Source organism: Myxine glutinosa, chromosome 2 (assembly GCF_964187855.1).
Source record: "Myxine glutinosa chromosome 2, kmMyxGlut1.1, whole genome shotgun sequence".
In the NCBI taxonomy this organism is placed as follows: domain Eukaryota; kingdom Metazoa; phylum Chordata; class Myxini; order Myxiniformes; family Myxinidae; genus Myxine; species Myxine glutinosa.
In genome coordinates, this window is record NC_136262.1 from 132,981,942 (window position 1) to 133,004,312 (window position 22,371).

The 22,371-nt window shown below is 43.7% G+C and overlaps 1 protein-coding gene across 7 annotated transcripts in view; it reads left to right on the forward strand.

Annotated features, from left to right (window-relative positions):
• Window positions 1-22,371, forward strand: part of LOC137421238 (adenylate cyclase type 2) — a 298,504-nt gene that overhangs the window by 160,636 nt on the left and 115,497 nt on the right. For all 7 annotated transcript variants that reach the window (XM_068107099.2, XM_078771680.1, XM_078771679.1 and 4 more), the window contains 2 exons: window positions 4,517-4,628; window positions 20,159-20,286. In XM_068107099.2, coding sequence (XP_067963200.2) covers window positions 4,517-4,628; window positions 20,159-20,286 — 240 coding nt within the window. The remainder of the gene's footprint in view (window positions 1-4,516; window positions 4,629-20,158; window positions 20,287-22,371) is intronic.

A 22,371-nucleotide genomic window follows, 5' to 3' on the forward strand; every position in this document is an offset into this window, starting at 1 on the left:
AAGCTTCAATAGATTCCAATGCTACTTACCCATAGGCTGACACCAGAGGTCTGAAGCCTGATGCCTGCGGCCTACACATAGGTGGCCTAAGACAGAACCAAAATTATGGACGTATGATTTTCCTGTTTGTTTGTTTGTGGAGGAGTCATGCCAGCTGTCCAGCCAATGGGTTTTGACCAGAAGGCTTCAGATGCACACAGCCATGCAGACAGCTTCATTATGTTTTAATATTGTTATGTTTGTGGGGGTAGGCATGAAATACCTCATAAGAACGTTAGAATAGTGTAGATTAGAATGCTCCGTATGCCGTGAAGAACTCATCTCGATGTACATAAGTAGGCCGTCTGTCCGGGTAAGAGCGTTTGAATGTCGCCATAAGGGGCGTGGCTTTATGCTAATGAGTTTTATGGCTTAAAGATTAATTCCCCAGTGTGTATTCGACGCCATGTGAACAATCGGAGAGATTAGACTCCACCCCCTGACCCCTCGTAACGAGGAGGCTACGCCCTGGCCTTTGTGATTGGTAGAGGTGTGATGGGATATTGGGATAATTGAGTAGAGCTCGGTGATTGGACAGAGTGTGACATCAGCATGGAACATTCGAGAGCTGAAGAAAAGAGAAGCTGTCTCACCATCTTGGTCTCTGTCCTGGTGCTTATTGGAGGCGGTCACATTTCGCTTCCTCTCCCTGTCTCTCTGTCCTGGCACTCGTTGGAGGCGGTCGCATTTTCTCTTTGTTCTGGCTTGGTCGTGGGTGGTGGCGCACCTTTGGCTCATGTGTTTTTGTGGGAAGAGACGGAACAAGAGAGGTTCGGGGCAGTCGGCAGCGCGAGAAGGACCTCACGTTGGGACGTCGAGGAGCGCGACTCCGCGCCATTTTGTGCGCTTCCCACGCAGTGGTTTGGAGGCGACAAACGACCAGCAAGCCTTACCAGCCATTTGGGGACGCAAATCTGAGTGCCAGCCAATTGCCAAATCATTTTATTTTCATTATCTTTTCCCCTTGTTTATATACGAGTCTGAGTGGAGACGTCTGTTATGAAATTAAGTCGAGACCTCGTTTTCCAGATATGAGGATTTATTGAAATCTATCTCCACATTCCCTATAAGCACAGAATAAATAATAATATTAGAACTAGAGTAAAGATTCTACTAGCATTTCTTTACCCATAAGCAAGCAAATAATCATTCCCTGTCATACCTTACTCGAGCGTCCGCTCACAAAAGACAGAAACGAAAACCCCAATCTCCTCCTCTACCCTACAACCCATTATATTCACTTCTCAAGGCCATTCCATCGAATCTTCTTCTTCATATTTCATCACACGTCTCAATTAGGAATTTTAGTTTTTACCTCGCCTTTCATTTTTGTCTCTTGCATCTATTTTCATTAAATCCTTTATTTTTCCATTTCATTCTTGTATTGTGGATTTTGCTGTCCTGTCTGTGTGTTTTCAACGTTCGGAATAACCCCGAGATAAGGCCTCAAATCTTCCCACGCATGTGAAACATTATCCCGCCAAGTTCTAAGTATGCCTCGGAGTTAAAGCTCGTTTCAGTCATTCGTCCTCTTGGGGTCTTAACCCCGGGGACGCGACAATATATAGGGTATATCATTATTATTTTACAATTGATTTATGAGTATTTTTTTCGAAAGCATGACTTTCCTAAATGGATACTTCATTGGCCCAACTTAATCTTTTTTTAATATATATCCCTATGTGGAAATGCCTCACACTGAATGTCCTTTTAGAATTTCATAGTTAATATGAACTATTACATTAAATTGGCTCACATGTTATTAGTCCCCTACCGGTGTACACCGGAGGGGACTATAGGTTTGCATGCCATCCCTCCGTCCGTCCGTCAGTCTGTCAGTCCGTCAGGCCGTCACGCAAAGAACAGTTTTCCGGACTTTTTTTTCTAAACTCTTAATGCTAATGATTTCAAACTTGGTACATGGTTTCCTCATGATAAGTTACAGATCAGGTTCGAACCTCACGACGTTTAGATCATTTTTGACAAAGCTATGGCACTTTGAACTTTGGGAATTCTGATAATTCTGATGATCCTTAACTTGGTGCCATTTTAAGTTTTAATTTCCTTTAAGGGGGCATTATACCATTGAAGGCAAAAAAAAAACATTTTTTTACAAATATACAAATGCATCAATTAAAATGTTTGTTTCCTAGTATTGTATATATGTACCAAGTTTGAACGTAAATGGACTTGTCATAGAGAAGATATAAGCTGTAAAGTGGTAATTCATCATTTGTATGCATCTGGTTACCATGGTAACCATGCATAATATAATGCTATGTAATGTATACCAATGTAATGTTCATATATCAAGCAACATGTACATATATAGTTTTGCATATTTTCAATCAAGACATTTTATCAAAAAGTGCATTACTGTGATTCAGTGTTGTTTTTACTGTGTTCAGTGTAATGGGGAGCTTATATCTTCTCTATGACAAGTCCATTTACGTTCAAACTTGGTACATCTATCTATAATTCCAGTAATCTCTGTGTGTGTGTGTGTCTGTGTGTCTGTGTGTTTGTCTGTGACCGCTGTTTCTCGACAACCACGGGTCCGATATACTTGAAACTTGCCAGGTATATTGCTGGGGACCCGAGGATGTGCCTTTTCAAGGTTTCATATTAATCGGAGAAGTAGTTACCGAGCTATGGCGATTTATTTACCAAACTCCGCAAGCCGTTCGCTTTGGCTTTGCGAATGGACCAAACCATTTCATGTAAATAGAGGGGGGGGATTGTCACCGTACTCGCAAGCCGTTCGCTTTGGCTTTGCGAATGGACCAAACCATTTCATGTAAATAGAGGGGGGGGATTGTCACCGTACTCGCAAGCCGTTCGCTTTGGCTTTGCGAATGGACCAAACCATTTCATGTAAATAGAGGGGGGGGATTGTCACCGTACTCGCAAGCCGTTCGCTTTGGCTTTGCGAATGGACCAAACCATTTCATGAAAATAGAGGGGGGGGATATAATTTTAGATATATATATAGTACGGGCATGCCCTAGTATATACAATACTAGGAAACAAACATTTTAATTGATGCATTTGTATATTTGTAAAAAAATGTTTTTTTTTTTGCCTTCAATGGTGTAATGCCCCCTTAAAAAACAATTTCTCTGCAATAATAGGACCGATTGAGATCAAATTTTCACCATAGGAGGGACTCGGTCTGTAGAATATTTTAATCGTAATTATGACGTCACAGGTCACGTGGTTCGGCCGCCATATTGTTTTTTCGTGAAAACACAAAAAACCCTTTTTCTCTGCAACGGCTGAACAGATCGAGGCCAAACTTTGCAGGCAGAATCGCATACCCATGACAAACAAAAAAGTCAGCGAGCATGACGTCATGTGTCACATGGTTTCAGAGTTATGACGTTTTTAAGCATGAACCTTTAAAACCGAGCTCCTCCCTCATTTTTGATCCAATTGAGGGGAAACTTCACAGATCTGTTCAGCACGTCAGTCTACTAAAATGTCCTTTTGGAATTTGCGATAGGGCACGTGGTTTGGCAGATATCGTTAATTAAACGAAAAAAAAAAAAAAAAAAAAGGATATCTCTTGTTCATTCCAGAGTTCTCCTCAAGTCGCACCGTGCGCCCTCAGCCTCGTCTCGCGAACGTCAACAGCGCGACACAGTGCGCGCTTTCCGGAGGGGTGGAGCCAAGCCGAGCAACATATATATATACACATCGATCATTGATCGTGAACCGGAAAATATAATAAATTACTGATATTTAGCGACTCAAAAGGTTCTTTATCAACAACTTATTTTCTCGTGCTTCTGCTGACCTGTCTGCAAGGTGTATAAATCGAAGTCCCGAGTGCGAATCACAGGTGAGCCCGTCCTGAGGTAATTAGTGATTGGGAACGATTCAGAACCTGTGGGTAAATAACCCTTGGTAATTTCCCCAACAGTTTTCCGGACGACAGACTGCCGGTAGGGGACATGTATTGCAGCGCAATACTCAGAATGCTTGTTATCCTGGTCATCTTGTTGGACAGGTTGGGTGTATGACAAGGACAACATTTTTGGATTTTGGTGAAGATCCGGATCCGGATCCCAGAATTTTTTTAAACCACTCTTCACCATTGAGAGATGGACCCAAAAACGACATATAGCATGATATTTCAAAATGTTGTGGACTGACTATGACAAAAAGTGGGGGATGAGTTGGGTCCGTAACAAGAATAAGCTGATTGTATTTTGGCTCAAGTTCAAATCCAGATCCGGCCTATCAGTGGGATACAAAACGTAAACTGTTCAGCTGGGGCATGCGTTCTACCGTCTGCCACTCTCGTTACATATTGTTCCACATTCTTCATCAAACTTCCTTTTTTCTACTCTTTCATCAAACGTCCCGTGTTATTTCATTATTATCAGCATCGCAAGTTTCTCATTTAATGTACACTCAGTATTGGACATGTTAAGTGTTCTCAATATAATGTCCAACTGTCTAACTATTGTTGCAGCATCCTGTATGCAGACATTGTGGGTTTCACACACCTTGCAAGCAGCTGTTCCCCTGCAGAACTTGTACAAACTCTCAACCAACTCTTTGGCAAGTTTGATCAGATTGCAAAGGTGTGGCACCTCTAATTCCTGGGAATGTTTTTACACTCCATTGTTTGCTCTTGTTTCACAATTCTACAATCTCCTTCCATATACGTCTTGTATATTGATGAAAGTTATGATTCATCCAATAAGATATAACCATAAGAAAATGATGGTGTCGGAATGTCAAGTGATGATCGTTGGCAGCGAATGTCATGTGTTGAGTATCATGTGACCTTTGCTGCTCATGTGACAGACGAGCAGGAACCTTTCCCAAGCATGCAGTCCCATGCATGGGACCACAGCACTCATCACGTGACATTCACCACCAACAATCATCATATAAGAGTAGTGACCGATCCAAAAGAGGTCATTGACATCATTATAATACTTGTACCAAGTTTGATTTAAATGCATTCAGCTGTTCTCAAATTATCACATTTTTACCTGGCATGACCTCTGACCTTTGACCTCTTGCCCAGCAAAATGTAATCTGTTCATGTCGACATCATTATACATACCTGTACCACGTTTTAATTTAAATCCCTTCAGCTGTTCACAAGTTATCACATTTTTACCTGACATGACCTCTGACCTTTGACCTTTGACCTCAGGGCCCCAAAATCTAATCTTAATCTTTACATCATTATACATATCTGTACCAAGTTTGAATTGGATCCCTTTAGTCGTTCTCAAGTTATAGTCCTATTACAGACTTTGACATTTGACCCCAAAGTCTAATCAGTTAATCTTTACATCATCATATCATCATGTCAAACTGTGCCATGTCATATGTCATATCAAACTGTGCCAAGTTTGAATTAGATCACTTCAGCCGTTCTCAAGTTATAGACATATAACAAACTTTGACCTTTGACCTCTCGGCCCCAAATTCTAATCATTTCATCTTTACATCATGATGCATACCTGTACTACAGTCATGTGAAAAAGTAAGTACACCCCATGTAAAGTTTTGACTTTTTCAACATATTTCAACATACTGCTATTTGATCCTCATTTTAACAATATTGATAGATAAAGGTGATATCTATCTATAATTCCAGTTACGGGCATGCCCTAGTAATATAACAAATACAGTAATACCCCGGCCTACGTCATTAATTGGTTCCATAAGCCGTGACGTAACTCGGTTTTTGACGTAAACCGGGCGTAATGCCTTTTAGCTCTTTCACGAGCCTCGATCTTGTATCCCCCCCCCCCAAAAAAAAAAAAGCCTTAAAATGAAGACAAACACCGTAAAACTCGAGTAAATAACTCGTGAAAGTATATAACTATTGCTAAACCTTAAAGAACACTACAAACACATTTTAGTCATATTTTTTAATGAGTAATGAACACAATTAATAAATGAATTTGTAAAGAATAATAAATAAAATTAATAAGATTATGTTATTCACCTTAAACATGGCGTCTCTTCTGAACACAAACACACATTTTAGCAGTCTTAGCCGGCGGCGCTTTTTCAGTGACGTATGCGAGAATACGTTCCCTATCATGAATGATGGTCGATACCGTCGACCGTGGCAGCCCTAAGGCATAGACCTTATCGCGAATCGGTAAATATCAACAGAGGGTGCTCCACCGCAAAGCATGATGGGATCGAAAAGGGGGCAAACGTAAACACGAACCCAGAAGAGGAAGCGTCTGTCGACGATCGACGCTGTGTTTACGGAAAGGAAGATGGCTAATGTGAAAGAAATTCAGCGTTTTTGGCATTAAAATCCAGCGATTTAAAGAAATATTTGAGGGAAAGGGGGGTTCCCATTGGAGAAGAGAAACAACCTGCTTATGCAAGAACCGTTCCTGAATGTTGAAACCTCGATCGGCCATACAAATATCGCCGGGCTGGAACTTGTCCACAATGTTCATCATCTTTACAATTTTTTTGTCCGACGTGTTTCCTCCTGTAGGTTTGGAAATGTGTGAAATTGTTCCGCTAGGTGTAATACCAACAAGGCACTTGAGAGTAGGTCTTGACTTATATTGGCTGTACACTTGCGAACAAAACTTGGGAGACGGTGCTTTGTCCTAATCCAAAGCGAAATACTATTGCCCCTTACCGATCCCATGACGCATTGCGGTTCCGATTCGCGATAAGGTCTTTGCGCTATCACCGACACTTTTTCACCTTTTTCATACCTTTTAATCAGATTTAACTTATCTTCCATCGTAACCACATTACGCTTGGAAACACTAGCATTATCCTTCTTAGGACCCATGGCTAACACAGACGCAGTAAAGGTATACTGTACGTCGCCTCTGTTTTGAATGAGAACCAGCAGGTACGCGTACGTACAGTATACTGTACGTACATTTAACAAATATTTTTAATGTGCTTTTTATTGTATTTTAAATTGTTTTTTTAGCTTCTTTTATTGTTAATTTATGTACTATTTTATTTATTTTAAATATATTTTCAAGGAAATTTTTTTTTTTCACGTCCGTAGGAGTGATGTAAAGTCGCACATAATGACGTTCGCTGAACTGAAATTTACTCTCGAAGAGTGGCGTAAAGTCGGATTTGACGTAGGTCGAAATGGCGTAAAATGGGGTATGACTGTATTTTTTTTTTTTTTTTTTTTTTTTTTTTTTGGATACAAGATCGAGGCTCGTGAAAGAGCGAACATTAATCACACAGAAAGACAAACAGACACATAAAACAAATAACATCGGGAGCGGTAGAGAAGATGGGGAGAGAGGGGGAAGGACACAAACACAACATTTGAGAGCAGGGACCGAGAGACATGGAGACATCGAGAGATCTGTGGGAGGGAGAGGGCTTTGGGGGGGAGGCATGTGAGGGGGGGGGGGGGGTGGGAGAGGTATAAACATATGGACCCTGCCAGGATTTCCAGGAAAGAAGTTGGAATTTCAAACAAGGTGGATCTGGGGTGAATTAGTGGGGGTAGAAAAGATCAAGGTTATGGATGGGGGAAGATAAGAGATGGTGGTGAACAGCTGTTTTAAAGACCTGGAGGGAGGAGAGGGATTGAAGGGAGTGTGGGAGTTTGTTCCACAGGCGGGAGAAAAGAGGAATGAAAGAGTGAAGGTGAGCAGAGAGCCGAGATTTCAGCAGTTTAACCATCAGAGGGTTGCTGGCAGATCTTGTGCGACCTGTAGGAATATTTGGGGGACAGAGCACAGAGAGAGCTGGGGGAGCAAGGCCGGAGAGGAGTCGGTAGAAGACAGAAAGACCACCTACCTGCCTGCGGTGAGTGAGTGAAAGGCCCTCAGAGATAGCTTCATCGTGGGAGATTCCGATGATTCTGAAAGCTTTGGATTCAACAGCTTGAAGCCGAGCCAGGTGTGAGGCAGGAGCACCAGCCCATAGGGGAGAACAGTATTCCATTGAGCTGCGGATGAAAGCCTTGTATGTGGTGAGGAGCTCAGGTGTGCCAAGGAAGGACTTCACACGACGGAGGATGCCCAGTCGGCGACTGGCTTTGGAGGCCAGCTTGGAAATGTGGTTTTCCCAAGAAAGATCATGGCAGATAGTGAGACCCAAAAGCTTGAGCGACAGAACTTCTTGGAGAGGATTGTTGAGAAAGTAGATGGGAGGGTTGTCCAGTCGATCTTTTCGGAGAGACATAGTAAGAGTGTGAGATTTGTCAGGATTGAAAGACATGTTCCACTTGTTTGACCAGTCTGTGATTTTGTCCAGGTCTTCAGAGAGTGAGGAGGCTGCAGACTGCCGATCTGAGGGAAGAGGAATGGAGCGTCAGAGAGTGGAGTCATCAGCAAAGAGATAGAGAGGATTTTCCAGAGAGTCGGAGAGATCATTGATAAAGACCAGAAAAAGCACAGGGCCCAGCACACTTCCTTGGGGAACTCCAGCCTGAACAGGAAGGGGAGATGAGAGAAATCCATTCAGGGCCACACGTTGACTATGACCAGAGAGGAAGTCCGCAAGCCATGCATGGAGATTTCCATGGATACCATAGGAGGAGAGTTTGGTGAGCAGAGCTGGGTGCCAGACCGTATCAAAGGCCCGTGATATGTCAAGGGAGACAGCTCTGATTTCCTGTTTGGCATTGAGGACCTCCATCCATTGTTGAGACAGCAGAAGCAGCATGTCCAGAGTAGAGTGACCTGGTCTGAAACCAAATTGATGATCAGAGATCAAGCCATTGGAGAAGAGGAAAGATTTCATATCCGAAGAAATGATGGATTCCATGACTTTGCTGATAATTGGGAGCAGGCTGATTGGTCTGTAGTTGCAAGGATCTGTTTTTGCACCTTTTTTGTGTAAAGCGGTAATGTTAGCTGATTTCCAGGATGCTGGCAGATGACCTTGAGCAAAAGATAGGGTGAAAAGAACAGAGAGAGGGTGAGATAGAGCGGCAGAGCAGGATTTTAGGACCCGTGGGCTGATGCCGTCTGGTCCAGTTGCCGAATCAGAGTCGAGGTTTGACAAAAACTCCTCCACCTTGTCAGGAGAGAAGGACACAGAGTCCAGGAGCAGTTGGGTTCGACTGGGAAAGGTGGGAACAGAGAGAGATGGGTTTTGGACTAAGGATTTTTTTGAGGCGAACACAGAGTTGAGGCATTCGGCTTTGTCACGTGCGATGTCAACTGTGTGGCCATTTGAGGTAAGGGAGGGGATGGAGGGGGAACAAACACCAGAAACGGATTTGACCAGATGCCACCAGGATTTGGAGGAAGGAGACAGGTTTGAGAGTTCATTCTTGAGTGAGGAGAGATAGTGCTTCCTGGCACTCCTGAGGGTAGACACACACTTGTTCCGAGCTTGGTGGAAGGAACTGAGATTGCCTTCAGTTGGATTAGCCTTCCAAGAGGCAAAGGCAAGTTGTTTCAGGGCAACTGCCTCACCACAAGATTCAGTGTACCATGGACGGGAGGAAGGGTAAGACAATTGAAGGCGAGATGGGATAAATCTGTGCATGAGAGAGATCAGTTTGCTTTGGAAGAATTCCCAGGAAGAATTGATGTCGGAGGCAGTGGAGATGGGAGACCAATCCAGACGATTGATGGCTGCTTGAAGACCGTCCCAGTCGGCCTGAGTGAAATGCCAGACTCGTCGACGCTGAGGAGGCTCTCTGAGAATGGCCAGAGAGATGTCCACTTTGACAAGTACATGATCAGAAGAACCGATTGGAGCAGAAGAAGAGCAGCAGACATTAGCAGGGAAATTTGTCATAACCAAGTCTAGAAGAGAAGATACTCCATTGGCTGAGATCCGGGTCGGGAAATTGACAGATTGTGTCAATCCCAGTGAGTCACAGAAGTCCTTTGCTGAGGTGCCATGACTGGTGAGAGAGGAACCCACACCCAACCAGGTGGCATGATGACAGTTGAAGTCACCACATATGAGGAAGAGAGAGTTGGGATGAGTGGATAGAAGTTGGTCCATGTTGTCAGACAGTGAAATGTAGATGGAGTCATCACTGTTTGGGGGACGGTACAGAACACATATGAACAAAAGGTGGGAGCGGAGAGGAAGCCGTAACCAGAGGTACTCCTGCGGGTGAGGAGGAAAGAGGGCAGTGCAAGGAGAGTGAGGAAGAGAGTTTTTGACAAAGATAGCCACCCCACCACCAGGCCAAGGCTCAGGTCTATCATACCGGAGGAGGGAGTAACCAGGAAGAGATATTAAGGAATCAGAGACATCTTGAAGGAGGAAAGTCTCTGTTAAGCAGATCAAGTCTGGATTGTCAGAAGCAACCTGTATGGAGGAGATCAGTCAGGTTTGAGCGAAGGCCCCGGATGTTTGAGGTCCATACCGTTAATGAAGAGAGAGGGGGAGCATCGGGTACAGGACAGGGGAGGGGAGGAGTAGGGTTAGATGAAGGATTAGAGGGGGAGGTAGGGAGAGCAGTTGATAGTGTGTCAGATGTTGCAGAAGAGTTCCAAGAAAGGGAAGGATGAGGAGGATGAAAGGTTTGATGGTGAAGGGATGAGGCACAGTGAGGGGTTGTTTGAGGGGGGGGCAGAGGAAAGTAGAAGGTTTGGGGGGGTGGAGGTATGAGATAGAAGGGAGACGAAGTGGGGAGGAGGCAGCTTGGAGGAGGAGGGGGGAGGAGGGAGAATTGGAGAGGAATGGTATGGGGGGAGAATTGAATGGGAGGGATTGGGGGGGAGTTTTGAAGGGGAGGAGTGAGGGGGGAGTTTAGGAGGGGAGGGGCAAGGGGGGAGTTTTGGATGGAAGGGGCAAGGGGGAAGTTTAGAAGTGGAGGGGCAAGGGGGGAGTTTAGGAGTGTAGGGGCAAGGGGGGGGATTTGGAGGGGAGGGGCAGGGGGGGAGTTTAGGAGGGGAAGGGCAAGGGGGGAGATCAGGAGTGGAGGGGCATGGGGGGGATTAGGAGGGGAGGGGCAAAGGGGGAGTTTAGGAGGGGAAGGGCAAGGGGGGAGTTCAGGAGTGGAGGGGCAAGGGGGGAGTTTAAGAGTGGATGGGCAAGGGGGTAGTTTAGGTGTAGGTGCAAGGGGGGGGATTTGGATGGGAGGGGCAAGAGGGGAGTTTAGAAAGTGGATGATTAATGAAAGACGAACATTGATAACAAATTGGGTTTGTTGTGATTTTCAAGTTAGCAATCCGATTCAGAACGATGGAGGAGGGATGGAATGAATGTGAATTTAGACCATGTAGTGAGGGAGACGTATAAGATATTGAATTTCTTTTTTTTGAAGTGGAATGAGTTGGAGAGGAAATTGAGAAAAGCCTTTTAAATAGGAAGAAAAACAGCGTGTTGTAATATACCACTGAATAAAACACAGAAGGGGAAAGGTTAAACATATTTAAATAATATTTAAACAGAACTGTGAACAATCTTATATGCACAAAAATACCAACGGGGGGAGAGCCGAGAGGGACCACCACGAGTCACGTGAACAGGGCAAACGGTGGATGGCAAGGAGATAATGGGGGCGGGGCGAACAGCACACCTGGACAGAAAATACAGGATGAGACAACAGTACACGTGGAGAAAAGAAAATAAATGTTTTTGTTTTTTTTGTTTTTTTTGGGGGGGGGGGGGGTGGGGATTTAGAACGTTAGACAGAGTATTATGTTCGGGGTAGAAGGGAAAAAACCAAGAGCCAAGCAAAACACGCTTAAGTTAACAAAACACCGACGGGGGAACAACTACAAGGCCACACACGTGGAGCAGAACACGATTAATTAATTACGAGTTACAGGAAATTCAAACCAAAACTAACTATAATCAAACAATATCGCATGGACGATAAAATAACGAGTTGAAATTTGACAATCTATCTGGGGAAATGGGGGAGAAACACGTGGTCGAAGAACGAACGAACGAATAAGAATGAATAAACGAATGAGCACAGAGAAGGTAATGTCTTTTTTCTTTTTTTTTTTGAGTTGGGATTTACATAAGGAAGTAGGCTTTGGGGTGGAAAGACTGTGAAAACAGAGAACGAAAGTTATTGGATCACAAACGACAGACCGCTGAGAGAAAAACAAAGCCTCAAGGTTGTACAGTGTACACTGTACAAGGCCTCAAGACGACACGAATTAACACGATTTTCAATACAGGTATGAAAGATTTGCACCGAAAATCTTTGTCGGGACAATATACGTACATACACCATAAAATAAATACAGTTTTAACGAAAATACAAAATGGGAACAATTACTTAACTTCGATTTCGATGGAGAGCGTGTGGAGCTGCGAAAAAACGAACCCTCGCCAGCAAGACCGGGCAATCATGAAACATGAAACATTTACATGAAACATTTACATTTTGTAGTCCATTGTATAATTTAAATAAACATAAATGCAAATTTCGCATGTGGAAAAAGCAAGTGCACCCCTACATTTATCACTACTTCAAATACCTAAAATTAGAATCAGGTGCACCAGCCCAGGTGCAAATGATGAGAGCATCGTTAGAGAGGATCTTGGAGGAACCTGTCTTATTTAAACCTCAGACATTCAGTTTGGTTTGCTCTTTGTTGTTGAAGTGTGCTGCGTCACCATGCCGAGATCAAAAGAGCTCTCTGAGGCCTTCAGAAAGAAGGTTATAGATGCCAACAACTCTGGGAAGGGATTTAAAAAGATCTCCAAACAATTTGAAATCAATCATTTGACTGTCCAGAAGATCATCTACAAGTGGAGAAGATTCCAAACAACTGCCAACTTGTTCACGCCAGGCAAGTTCAGCCCGAGAGCAGACCGCAAGATGCTGAAAGAAGTCTCTAAGAACACCAGAATGTCATCATGGGACCTACAGGTAGTTATTGCCACTGTTGATGTCAAAGTGCACGAGTCTACCATTAGAAAGAGGCTGCACAAATTTGATCTACATGGGAGGTGTGCCAGGAGGAAACATTTGCTGTCCAGAAAGAACAGCAGGGCAAGACTAAAGTTTGCCAATGAACACCTCGGCAAAGACCAGCACTTCTGGAACAATGTGCTCTGGACACGTGAGTCAAAGGTAGAGCTATTTGGCCACAGTACCAGAAGACATGTTTGGCGAAAACCAAAGACAGCATTTGACCACAAGAGCCTGATACCAACTGTAAAGCATGGTGGTGGAAATATTATGGTTGGGGCAGCTTTGCTGCATCAGGGCCTGGGCAGCTCACCATCATAGAATCCACTATTAATTCTTCATTGTACCAGAGGGTGCTTGAGGATAATGTGAGGCCATCTGTCGGAAAGTTGAAGCTCAACCGAAGGTGGACCTTGCAACATGACAATGACCCTAAACATACCAGTAAATCCACCAAGGAATGGCTGAAAAGAAAGTAATGGAGGGTTTTGGAATGGCCAAGTCAAAGCCCGGATCTAAATTCCATCGAGATGGTGTGTGGGGATTTGAAACGAGCTGTGCATGCAAGAAACCCCTCAAACATTGCACAGCTGAAAGAATTCTGCATGGAGGAGTGGGCAAAAATTTCTCCCAGTCGATGTCAGAGACTGGTAGACAGTTATAAGAAACGCCTACTTGAGGTTGTTTCTGCTATAGGTGGCAATACCACCTATTAGAGCCAAGGGTGTACTTACTTTTTCCACATGCAAAATTTGCATTTATGTTTATTTAAATTATACGATGGACTTCAAAATGTAAATGTTTCATGATATTTGTTATATTATATCACCTTTATCTATCTATATTGTTGAAATGAAGATCAAATAGCTGTATGTTGAAATATGTTGAAAAAGTCAAAACTTTACATGGGGTGTACTTACTTTTTCACGTGACTGTAAGTTTGAATTAGATAACTTCAGCCGTTCTCAAGTTATAGAGCTATTACAGACTTTGACCGTTTACCTTTGCCCTCAAAATCGAATCAGTTCATCTTTACATCATCCTACATAATTGTACCAAATTTGGTATAAATCCCATCACTGGTTCACAAGTTATCATGGTAACAGGATTTTTACTTAACATGACCTCTGACCTTTGGCCTTTGACCTCGTGACCCCAAAGTCTAATCAGTTCATCTTTACCTCATTATACATATCTGCACCAAGTTTGACTAAGATCCTTTCAGCCATTCTCAAGTTATCGCTGCAACGAAAACCTATCACGGACTAACTGATGGACAGCCAGACGGACAACCTGAAAACATAATGCCTCCGCGAAGATGAGCAATGGTTCTGGATTTAGACAGTTTCACTTGGAGGGGGTTGCTGGTGGACTGTGTGCGTTCTGCAGATACCTGAGGGAAACAAAGCACGAAGAGGGCCGAACCCTTTTCTTGAGTTGTGGAGCACAGGGCCATTAATGTTGAAGCAAACCACGCATACGCCCCCGAAAAATCGCAAAGGTCAAAGCAAACCTGAATACGCCCGCGTAAACTGTGAATATGTCCACGTAAATGGCAAATGTCGAAGCAAACCGTGAATGCGGCCGTGTAAACTGCAACTTTCGAAGCCAACAACAAATACGCCAGCGAAAACCGCGAGTATGCTCGAGCAAGCCGCAAATGTCGAAGCAAACCATAAATACGCCCGCGTAATCCATAAATGTCTAAGCAAGCCGTGAATATGCCCGCGCAAACTGCAAATATGCCCACGTAAACCACAAATGTCAAAGCAAACCACAAATACGCCCACGTAAACCGTATATGTCCTAGCAAGCCATGAATACGCCTGCGCAAACTGCGAATATGCCCACGTAAACCACAAATGTCGAAGCAAACCACAAATATGCCCACGTAAACTGTGAATATGCTCACGTAAACCGCGATTATGCCTACGTAAGCCGCAAATGTCGAAGCAAACCACAAATATACCCACGTAAACTGTGGAGATGCTCACGGAAACCGCAAATGTCGAAGCAAACCATGATTATGCCCACGTAAGCCGCAAATGTTGAAGCAAACTGCGAATATGCCTGCGTAAGCTGCAAATGTCGAAGCAAACCGCGAATATGCCCGCATAAGCCGCAAATGTCGAAGCACACCACAAATATGCACACGAAAACCACAAATGTCGAAGCAAACCACAAATATGCCCACGTAAACGGTGAATATGCTCACGTAAACTGCAAATGTCGAAGCAAACTGCGATTATGCCCACGTAAGCCGCAAATGTCGAAGCAAACCACAAATACGCACACGTTAACCACAAATGTCGAAGCAAACCACAAATATGTCCATGTAAACTGTGAATATGCTCACGTAAACCGCAAATGTCGAAGCAAACCGCGATTATGCCCACGTAAGCCGCAAATGTTGAAGCAAACCGCGAATATGCCCGCGTAAGCCACAAATGTCGAAGCAAACCGAGAATATGCTCGCGTAAGCCGCAAATGTCCAATGGTGTGGTGGGAGCTGTTTTATGCATGACTGCGTGGAAGATGCTTTTTGAACTGTCAATATGTGCACAGCTGGTGGGAAATGGTTTATGCGTGGCTGGAAGTGTTTTGTTTTTGTTTTTTTACACATGATGTGACATGTTTGGTTTACACATGATGTGGTTTTACACATGATGTGACGTGTGGAAGATCTTAGCAGTGTCATGTGTGCAGGGAAATGTTTTTTTTCATGAGGGAAAATCTTAAAATTTGATGAACATGAATGCACATGATTACATTCTGTTTTCATTAAATGGTTACAAATAAAATTCGAAAATGTTAGCTCACTCTTTTGTTGTGAGTGTCATGTTACTTTATCGAAAAGGAACCGTTTGTGCTTCGAACTTGTGTGTTCACCAAAGAGCATTTTGATCCCGGAAATAGTCGCCATTTTAACTGTTCGGAATTTAAGCTTGAAAGCAGATACGGTTTTCTGTATAATCTTACGAAGATAGATGTTGAGTTTAAATTGTATAATTTTAAACATACTGGTATCACAGCCTTGTGTTACATTTACATTTTTTTTTTTTTGTATACAGAATCGAGGCTCATGAAAGAGCTAACATTTATCACACAAACAAATCAAACAGACAAACAAACAAAGTATATAAAAAGGGGAGCGGTAGACAAGATGGGGAGAGAAGGGGAAGCACATGAATGAATGAATGAATGATCGTTTTTAAGGCCATTTTCCCCGCTGGAGCAGGGGCTAGCCTTGCGGGCCCCATGACAATCATGGTTCCCTCTTTGAGGCAATGTTTTTATGGCCGGATGCCCTTCCTGGCGCCAACCCTTAGTCACCTCTTACGATGCCCAGGGATACAGTGTACCTATTCTAAACCGGGGTACACACCGTGATCATTCATCCCAGCAAGTTGGTACTCAATTTTCCGACCTCGGAAGGATGACCGGCTGAGTCAACCCCCCTGGTGTTAATTCAGCGATCGACCGGGATTCGAACCCAGGATCCTAGGATCCCAAGCCAGCACCTGTACCGCTAAGCCAACACCCGGCAACACCAGGAAACACCAATCCACACATAAACACAACATTTGAGAGCAGGGACATCGGGAATATGTGGGAGGGAGAGGGCTTGTGGGGAGGCGGCGTGGGGGGGGGGGGGGGGGGGGGGTTGGGAGAAGTATAAACACAAGGACACCAAGGACTTCCAGGAAAGAAGTTGGTATTTCAAAAAAGTGGATTTGGGGTGAAATTAGCGGGGGTAGAAAAGATCAAGGTTTTGGATGGGGGAAGATAAGAGATGGAGGTGAACAGCTGTTTTAAAGACCTGGAGGGAGGAGTGGGATTGAAGAGAGTGAGGGAGTTTGTTCCAGAGGCGGGAGAAAAGAGGAATGAAGGAGTGAAGGTGAACAGAGAGTCTTGATTTTGGCAGTTTAACCATAAGAGGGTTGCAGGCAGATCTTGTGCGACCTGTAGGAATATTTGGGGGACAGAGCCCAGAGAGAGCTGGAGGAGTAAGGCCGGAGAGGAGTTGGTAGAAGACAGAAAGACCACCAACCTGCCGGCGGTGAGTAAGTGAAAGGCTCTCGGTGGTAGCTTCATCACAGGAGATTCCAATGATTCTGAACGCTTTGGTTTCAACAGCGTGAAGACGAGCTAGGTGTGAGGCAGGAGCACCAGCCCAGAGCGGAGAGCAGTATTCCATTGAGCTGCTGATGAAAGCCTTGTATGTGGTGAGGAGCTCAGGTGTGCCAAGGAAGGACTTCGCACGACGGAGGATGCCCAGTCGGCGACTGGCTTTGGAGGCCAGATTTGAAATGTGGTTTTGCCAGGAAAGATCATGGCAGATAGTGAGACCCAAAAGCTTGAGTGACAGAACTTCATGGAGAGGATTATTCAGAAAGTGGATGGGAGGGTTGTCCAGTCGGTCTTTTCGGAGAGACATCGTAAGAGTGTGAGATTTGTCAGGATTGAAAGATATGTTCCACTTGTTTGACCAGTCTGTGATTTTGTCCATGTCTGCAGAGAGTGAGGAGGCTGCAGACTGCCGATCTGAGGGATGAGGAATGGAGCGGCAGAGAGAGAGGAGTCATCAGCAAAGAGATAGAGAGGATTTTCAAGAGAGTCGGAGAGATCATTGATGAAGACCAGAAAAAGCACAGGGCCCAGAACACTGCCTTGGGGAACTCCAGCCTGAACAGGAAGAGGAGATTAGAGAAACCCATTCAGGGCCACACGTTTACGACTAGAGAGGAAGTCCACCAGCCATGCGTGGAGATTTCCATGGATACCAAAGGAGGAGAGTTTGGTGAGCAGAGCGGGGTGCCAGACCGTATCGAAGGCACGTGATATGTCAAGGGAGACGGCTCTAATTTCCTATTTGGGATTGAGGACCTCCATCCATTGTTGAGACAGCAGAAGCAGCATGTCCAGAGTGGAGTGACCTGGTCTGAAACCAAATTGATGATCAGAGATCAAGCCATTGGAGAAGAGGAAAGATTTCATATCCGAAGCAATGATGGGATCCGAAGCAAGCATTTTATTTTAGTTTCAAAATAAAAGTTCATTTTTACTTACATTTCATGAACCAGCCTCGCTTATCTGCACAAGATTTACTCCATATTAAAGAGGAGAGTTACACATTAATTGTGTGCAGACTAAAGGAATCATCAAACTTAAAACGAAACAATGTATATGCAGTGCATGCAGAAAGTATTCAGACCCCTTCACTTTTTTCGCATTTTGTTATGTTGTAGCCTTATGCTGAAATCGTTTAAATTCATTTTTTCCCTCATCAATCTACCCTCGATACCCCATAATGACGAGGAGAAAACAGGATTTTAGAAAGTTTGGCAAATTTATTAAAAAGAAAAAATTGAAATATCACATTTACATAAGTATTCAGACCCTTTGCTATGACACTTGAAATTTAGCTCAGGTGCCTCCGATTTCTCTTGATCATCGTTGAGATGTTTCTACACCTTGATTGGAGTCCACCTGTGGTAAATTCAATTGATTGGACATGATTTGGAAAGGCACACACCTGTCTATATAAGGTCTCACAGCTGACAATGCATATCAGAGCAAAAACCAAGCCATGAGGTCGAAGGAACTGCCTGCAGAGCTCGGAGACAGGTTTGTGTCGAGGCACAGATCTGGGGAAGCCTACAAAAAAATTTCTGCTGCATTGAAGGTTCCCAAGAGCACAGTGGCCTCCATAATTCTTAAATGGAAGAAGTTTGGAACAACTAGGACTCTTCCTTGAGCTGGCCGCCCGGCCAAACTGAGCAATCGGGGGAGAACGGCCTTGGTAAGAGAGGTGACCAAGAACCCGTTTATCAACTGCGAATACGCGGGACCCACAAATGTTGGGGCCGTGGAAATCACGAATACACTGAACCCACAAATGTTGGGACCATGATAATCATGAATATGCGGAACCCACGAATGTTGGAACCGAGAAAATCATGAATATGTGGAACGGACGATGTTGGAACTGTGAAAATCATGAATATTGTGGAACCCATGAATGTTGGGACCGTGATAATCATGAATACACGGAACCCACGGATGTTGGAACTGTGAAAATCATGAATACACGGAACCCACGGATGTTGGAACCGTGAAAATCATGAATATGTGGAACCCACATATGTTGGGACTGTGAAAATCATGAATACGTGGAACCCACGAATGTTGGGACCATGATAATCATGAATACGTGGAACCCACGAATGTTGGGACCGTGAAAATCATGAATACGTGGAACCCACATATGTTGGGACTGTGAAAATCATGAATACGTGGAACCCACGGATGTTGGAACCGCGAAAATCATGAATACGTGGAACCCACGAATGTTGGAACTGTGAAAATCATGAATAGGTGGAACCCACGAATGTTGGGACCGTGAAAATCATGAATACGTGGAACCCACATATGTTGGGACTGTGAAAATCATGAATACGTGGAACCCACGAATGTTGGAACTGTGAAAATCATGAATACGTGGAACCCACGGATGTTGGAACCGCGAAAATCATGAATACGTGGAACCCACGAATGTTGGAACTGTGAAAATCATGAATAGGTGGAACCCACGAATGTTGGGACCGTGAAAATCATGAATACGTGGAACCCACATATGTTGGGACTGTGAAAATCATGAATACGTGGAACCCACGAATGTTGGAACTGTGAAAATCATGAATACGTGGAACCCAGGGATGTTGGAACCGCGAAAATCATGAATACGTGGAACCCAGGGATGTTGGAACCGCGAAAATCATGAATACGTGGAACCCACGAATGTTGGAACTGTGAAAATCATGAATAGGTGGAACCCACGAATGTTGGGACCGTGAAAATCATGAATACGTGGAACCCACATATGTTGGGACTGTGAAAATCATGAATACGTGGAACCCACGAATGTTGGAACCGTGAAAATCATGAATACGTGGAACCCACATATGTTGGGACCGCAAAAACCACGAATACACGCGGAACACGGCCGTGAATGAAGAAGCAGGTCACATTTTATTAATCGCGAATACACGGAACACGCGACTGTTTGGATCTGACTGTATATATATATATATATATACTGTATATCTCTCTCTCTCTCTCTCTCTCTCTCTCACACTCACTCACTCACTCACACACACACACACACACACACACACACACACACACACACACACACACACACACACACACACACACACACACACACACACACACACACACACACACGTTTATTATTGAACTAGCTCCCTGTTCCCTCCATAATAGGACAATGACTGCATGCGGATCAAGATCCTTGGGGATTGCTATTACTGTGTGTCTGGCCTTCCCATTTCACTGCCAACTCATGCGAAAAATTGTGTCAAGATGGGCTTGGACATGTGTGAAGCCATCAAGTAAGCATGATCTGATTTTCATTGCATAAAAATAAAAATAGTTTTGTTTTATTCAAAAAGATTAATATTTCACCACAAATTGTTTTAACTGCTTCGTAGTATTGCGTAACAATAGATTTTCAAATACAAATGATGATATGTTATAAAACTATCATCTTGTACAGTATATTCAGTGTTATCCCATCAAATCAAACACGTTTGTTTCGTAAGCAGTTAAGTATGTTTCTTAACATGACTCGTATTCAAAATCTCATATGATCTGTGGAATATATTTGTTTGTCTTTACACGAAACTTACTATACGGTATATCATAACTATTTTTCTTGGTATTTTTACATGAAGATACACACCATGGTGTAGCTCAATATGCTAATATGCTAAATACAGCACTTTCTTGAAATCATGCAGAAAGCACAATAATTCATGAAAATGTGGATACAAAATTGACAATCAGGAAAGCACCCTAATATCATACGGTAATAATTAAGGGGGTAATTCATGTCGGGGATTCTGTGTGGATTGCGATTAAGGATTGTAAGATGAATAATATACTTGTAGGATGTGTTTATAAATCGCCAGGTATGAGGGAAGAGAAGAAAAGAGGGGTTCGTGTAGAATTCAGAGAGTCTTGTGGAAAGGGGAAGCATCTCTCAATCAAACCTCAGAATGTTCGGGTGTCTTGTGTTGTGCTTATCCCATCACTGGTTCCCTGAACCACTATGAGATTCTGCTAGCCCTGATTCCAATGTGATTCCCTCCTCATGCTAATATGGGCTTTGGGGGTACTCAGAGGTACGGCCCAGAAAAACCTTTCCATGTGGCACTTCCAGGTGCCCAGGCAAGACAACCTTGGACCAATGGGGGACGTGCTCTCATGCTCCGGCACAGTAACTCTTGGACTGTGACTCAGAATTCCCCCCTCACTCATGGGTTAAGACTGTCCGACTGTGACCTACCTGCTCACCACATCAGCTTTGTCAAATCGGATAATTGCTGGTTTATGCCCCATTAGTATTTGGGCAGTACCCTTTTCCACTGGCCAATCTTCCTGACGATGAGCCAACACACAATGAACCTTCACACTTGGCCACTCTGTGCCATGCCCAGGACCCAGGCTTCTGCAAAACACTCGACATGGCCGCGCACTTGTGGATGGTCACCAGGCACTGGGGGTCCACCAGCACCCTCAGCTCCTGATTAGGAAGAGCAGCTAGGAATTTATCTAAATCCAGCCTTTCCTACACATGTGCTGCAGACAATGTTACGTGATCCCCATGAATTGGTCTATGTCTTAGGCTAGGTCCTGAAAAGACTCGCTGAATTATCATTTTTATTGCTGGAGCTGATCTTGGACCAAATCACGCTGCACTGCTATGCCGAACCGGTGTTTTAAAGTGCCACAGATCTGGGTGCTGGTTATCAGACCTTCCGGGACCACATTTGACCACTTCCGGGACCACGGGACTCTGTGGTTGGGTGGTTGGTGGTGGTCGTGTGTTTTTCACATACAGAAATTTGGCCAGTTTGCCCATTAATGTAGAATTTAATTGATGAGAGAAGATCTTTTTTCTGTTGTTGTAACCCCACGAATTCCATCGATATATGAAATTGGTCATAAATTGATGAAAGGCATGACCTGTATATTAATCTCACTGACTAGGTCTTTCTCATGGGAAAATTGCCAAAAATGGCTGCTCAACTCACCAACAATTAACCAACTTCCAGAATGTGTCAATAAATATACCAACAAGTTACAAAAATCAACAATAAAATCATAGCTGTGAGGTACTCGAAGAAATCTCCTCCACATATTCATATATTCAGGTTTAAAGGTGCTGGTTACTCTAATTATTTAATGCCAATACTGAGTCTGTCGTTTAGGGAAATGTAATTTAAAAGGGGAAATCTATCTTCTGATATCTTCATCGTAAATTAATGTCAATAATAACTAGAAAGCATCTGAAAATGCAAAGCCTGTCCATGTCTGTTTGTATTCAAACGTCGTCCTCTTCTTCTTCCATATGCTCAAAATAAGGAAAAGTTTTTTTTTTTAAATACAAAATGAAAATTGATGATTTTATGCAG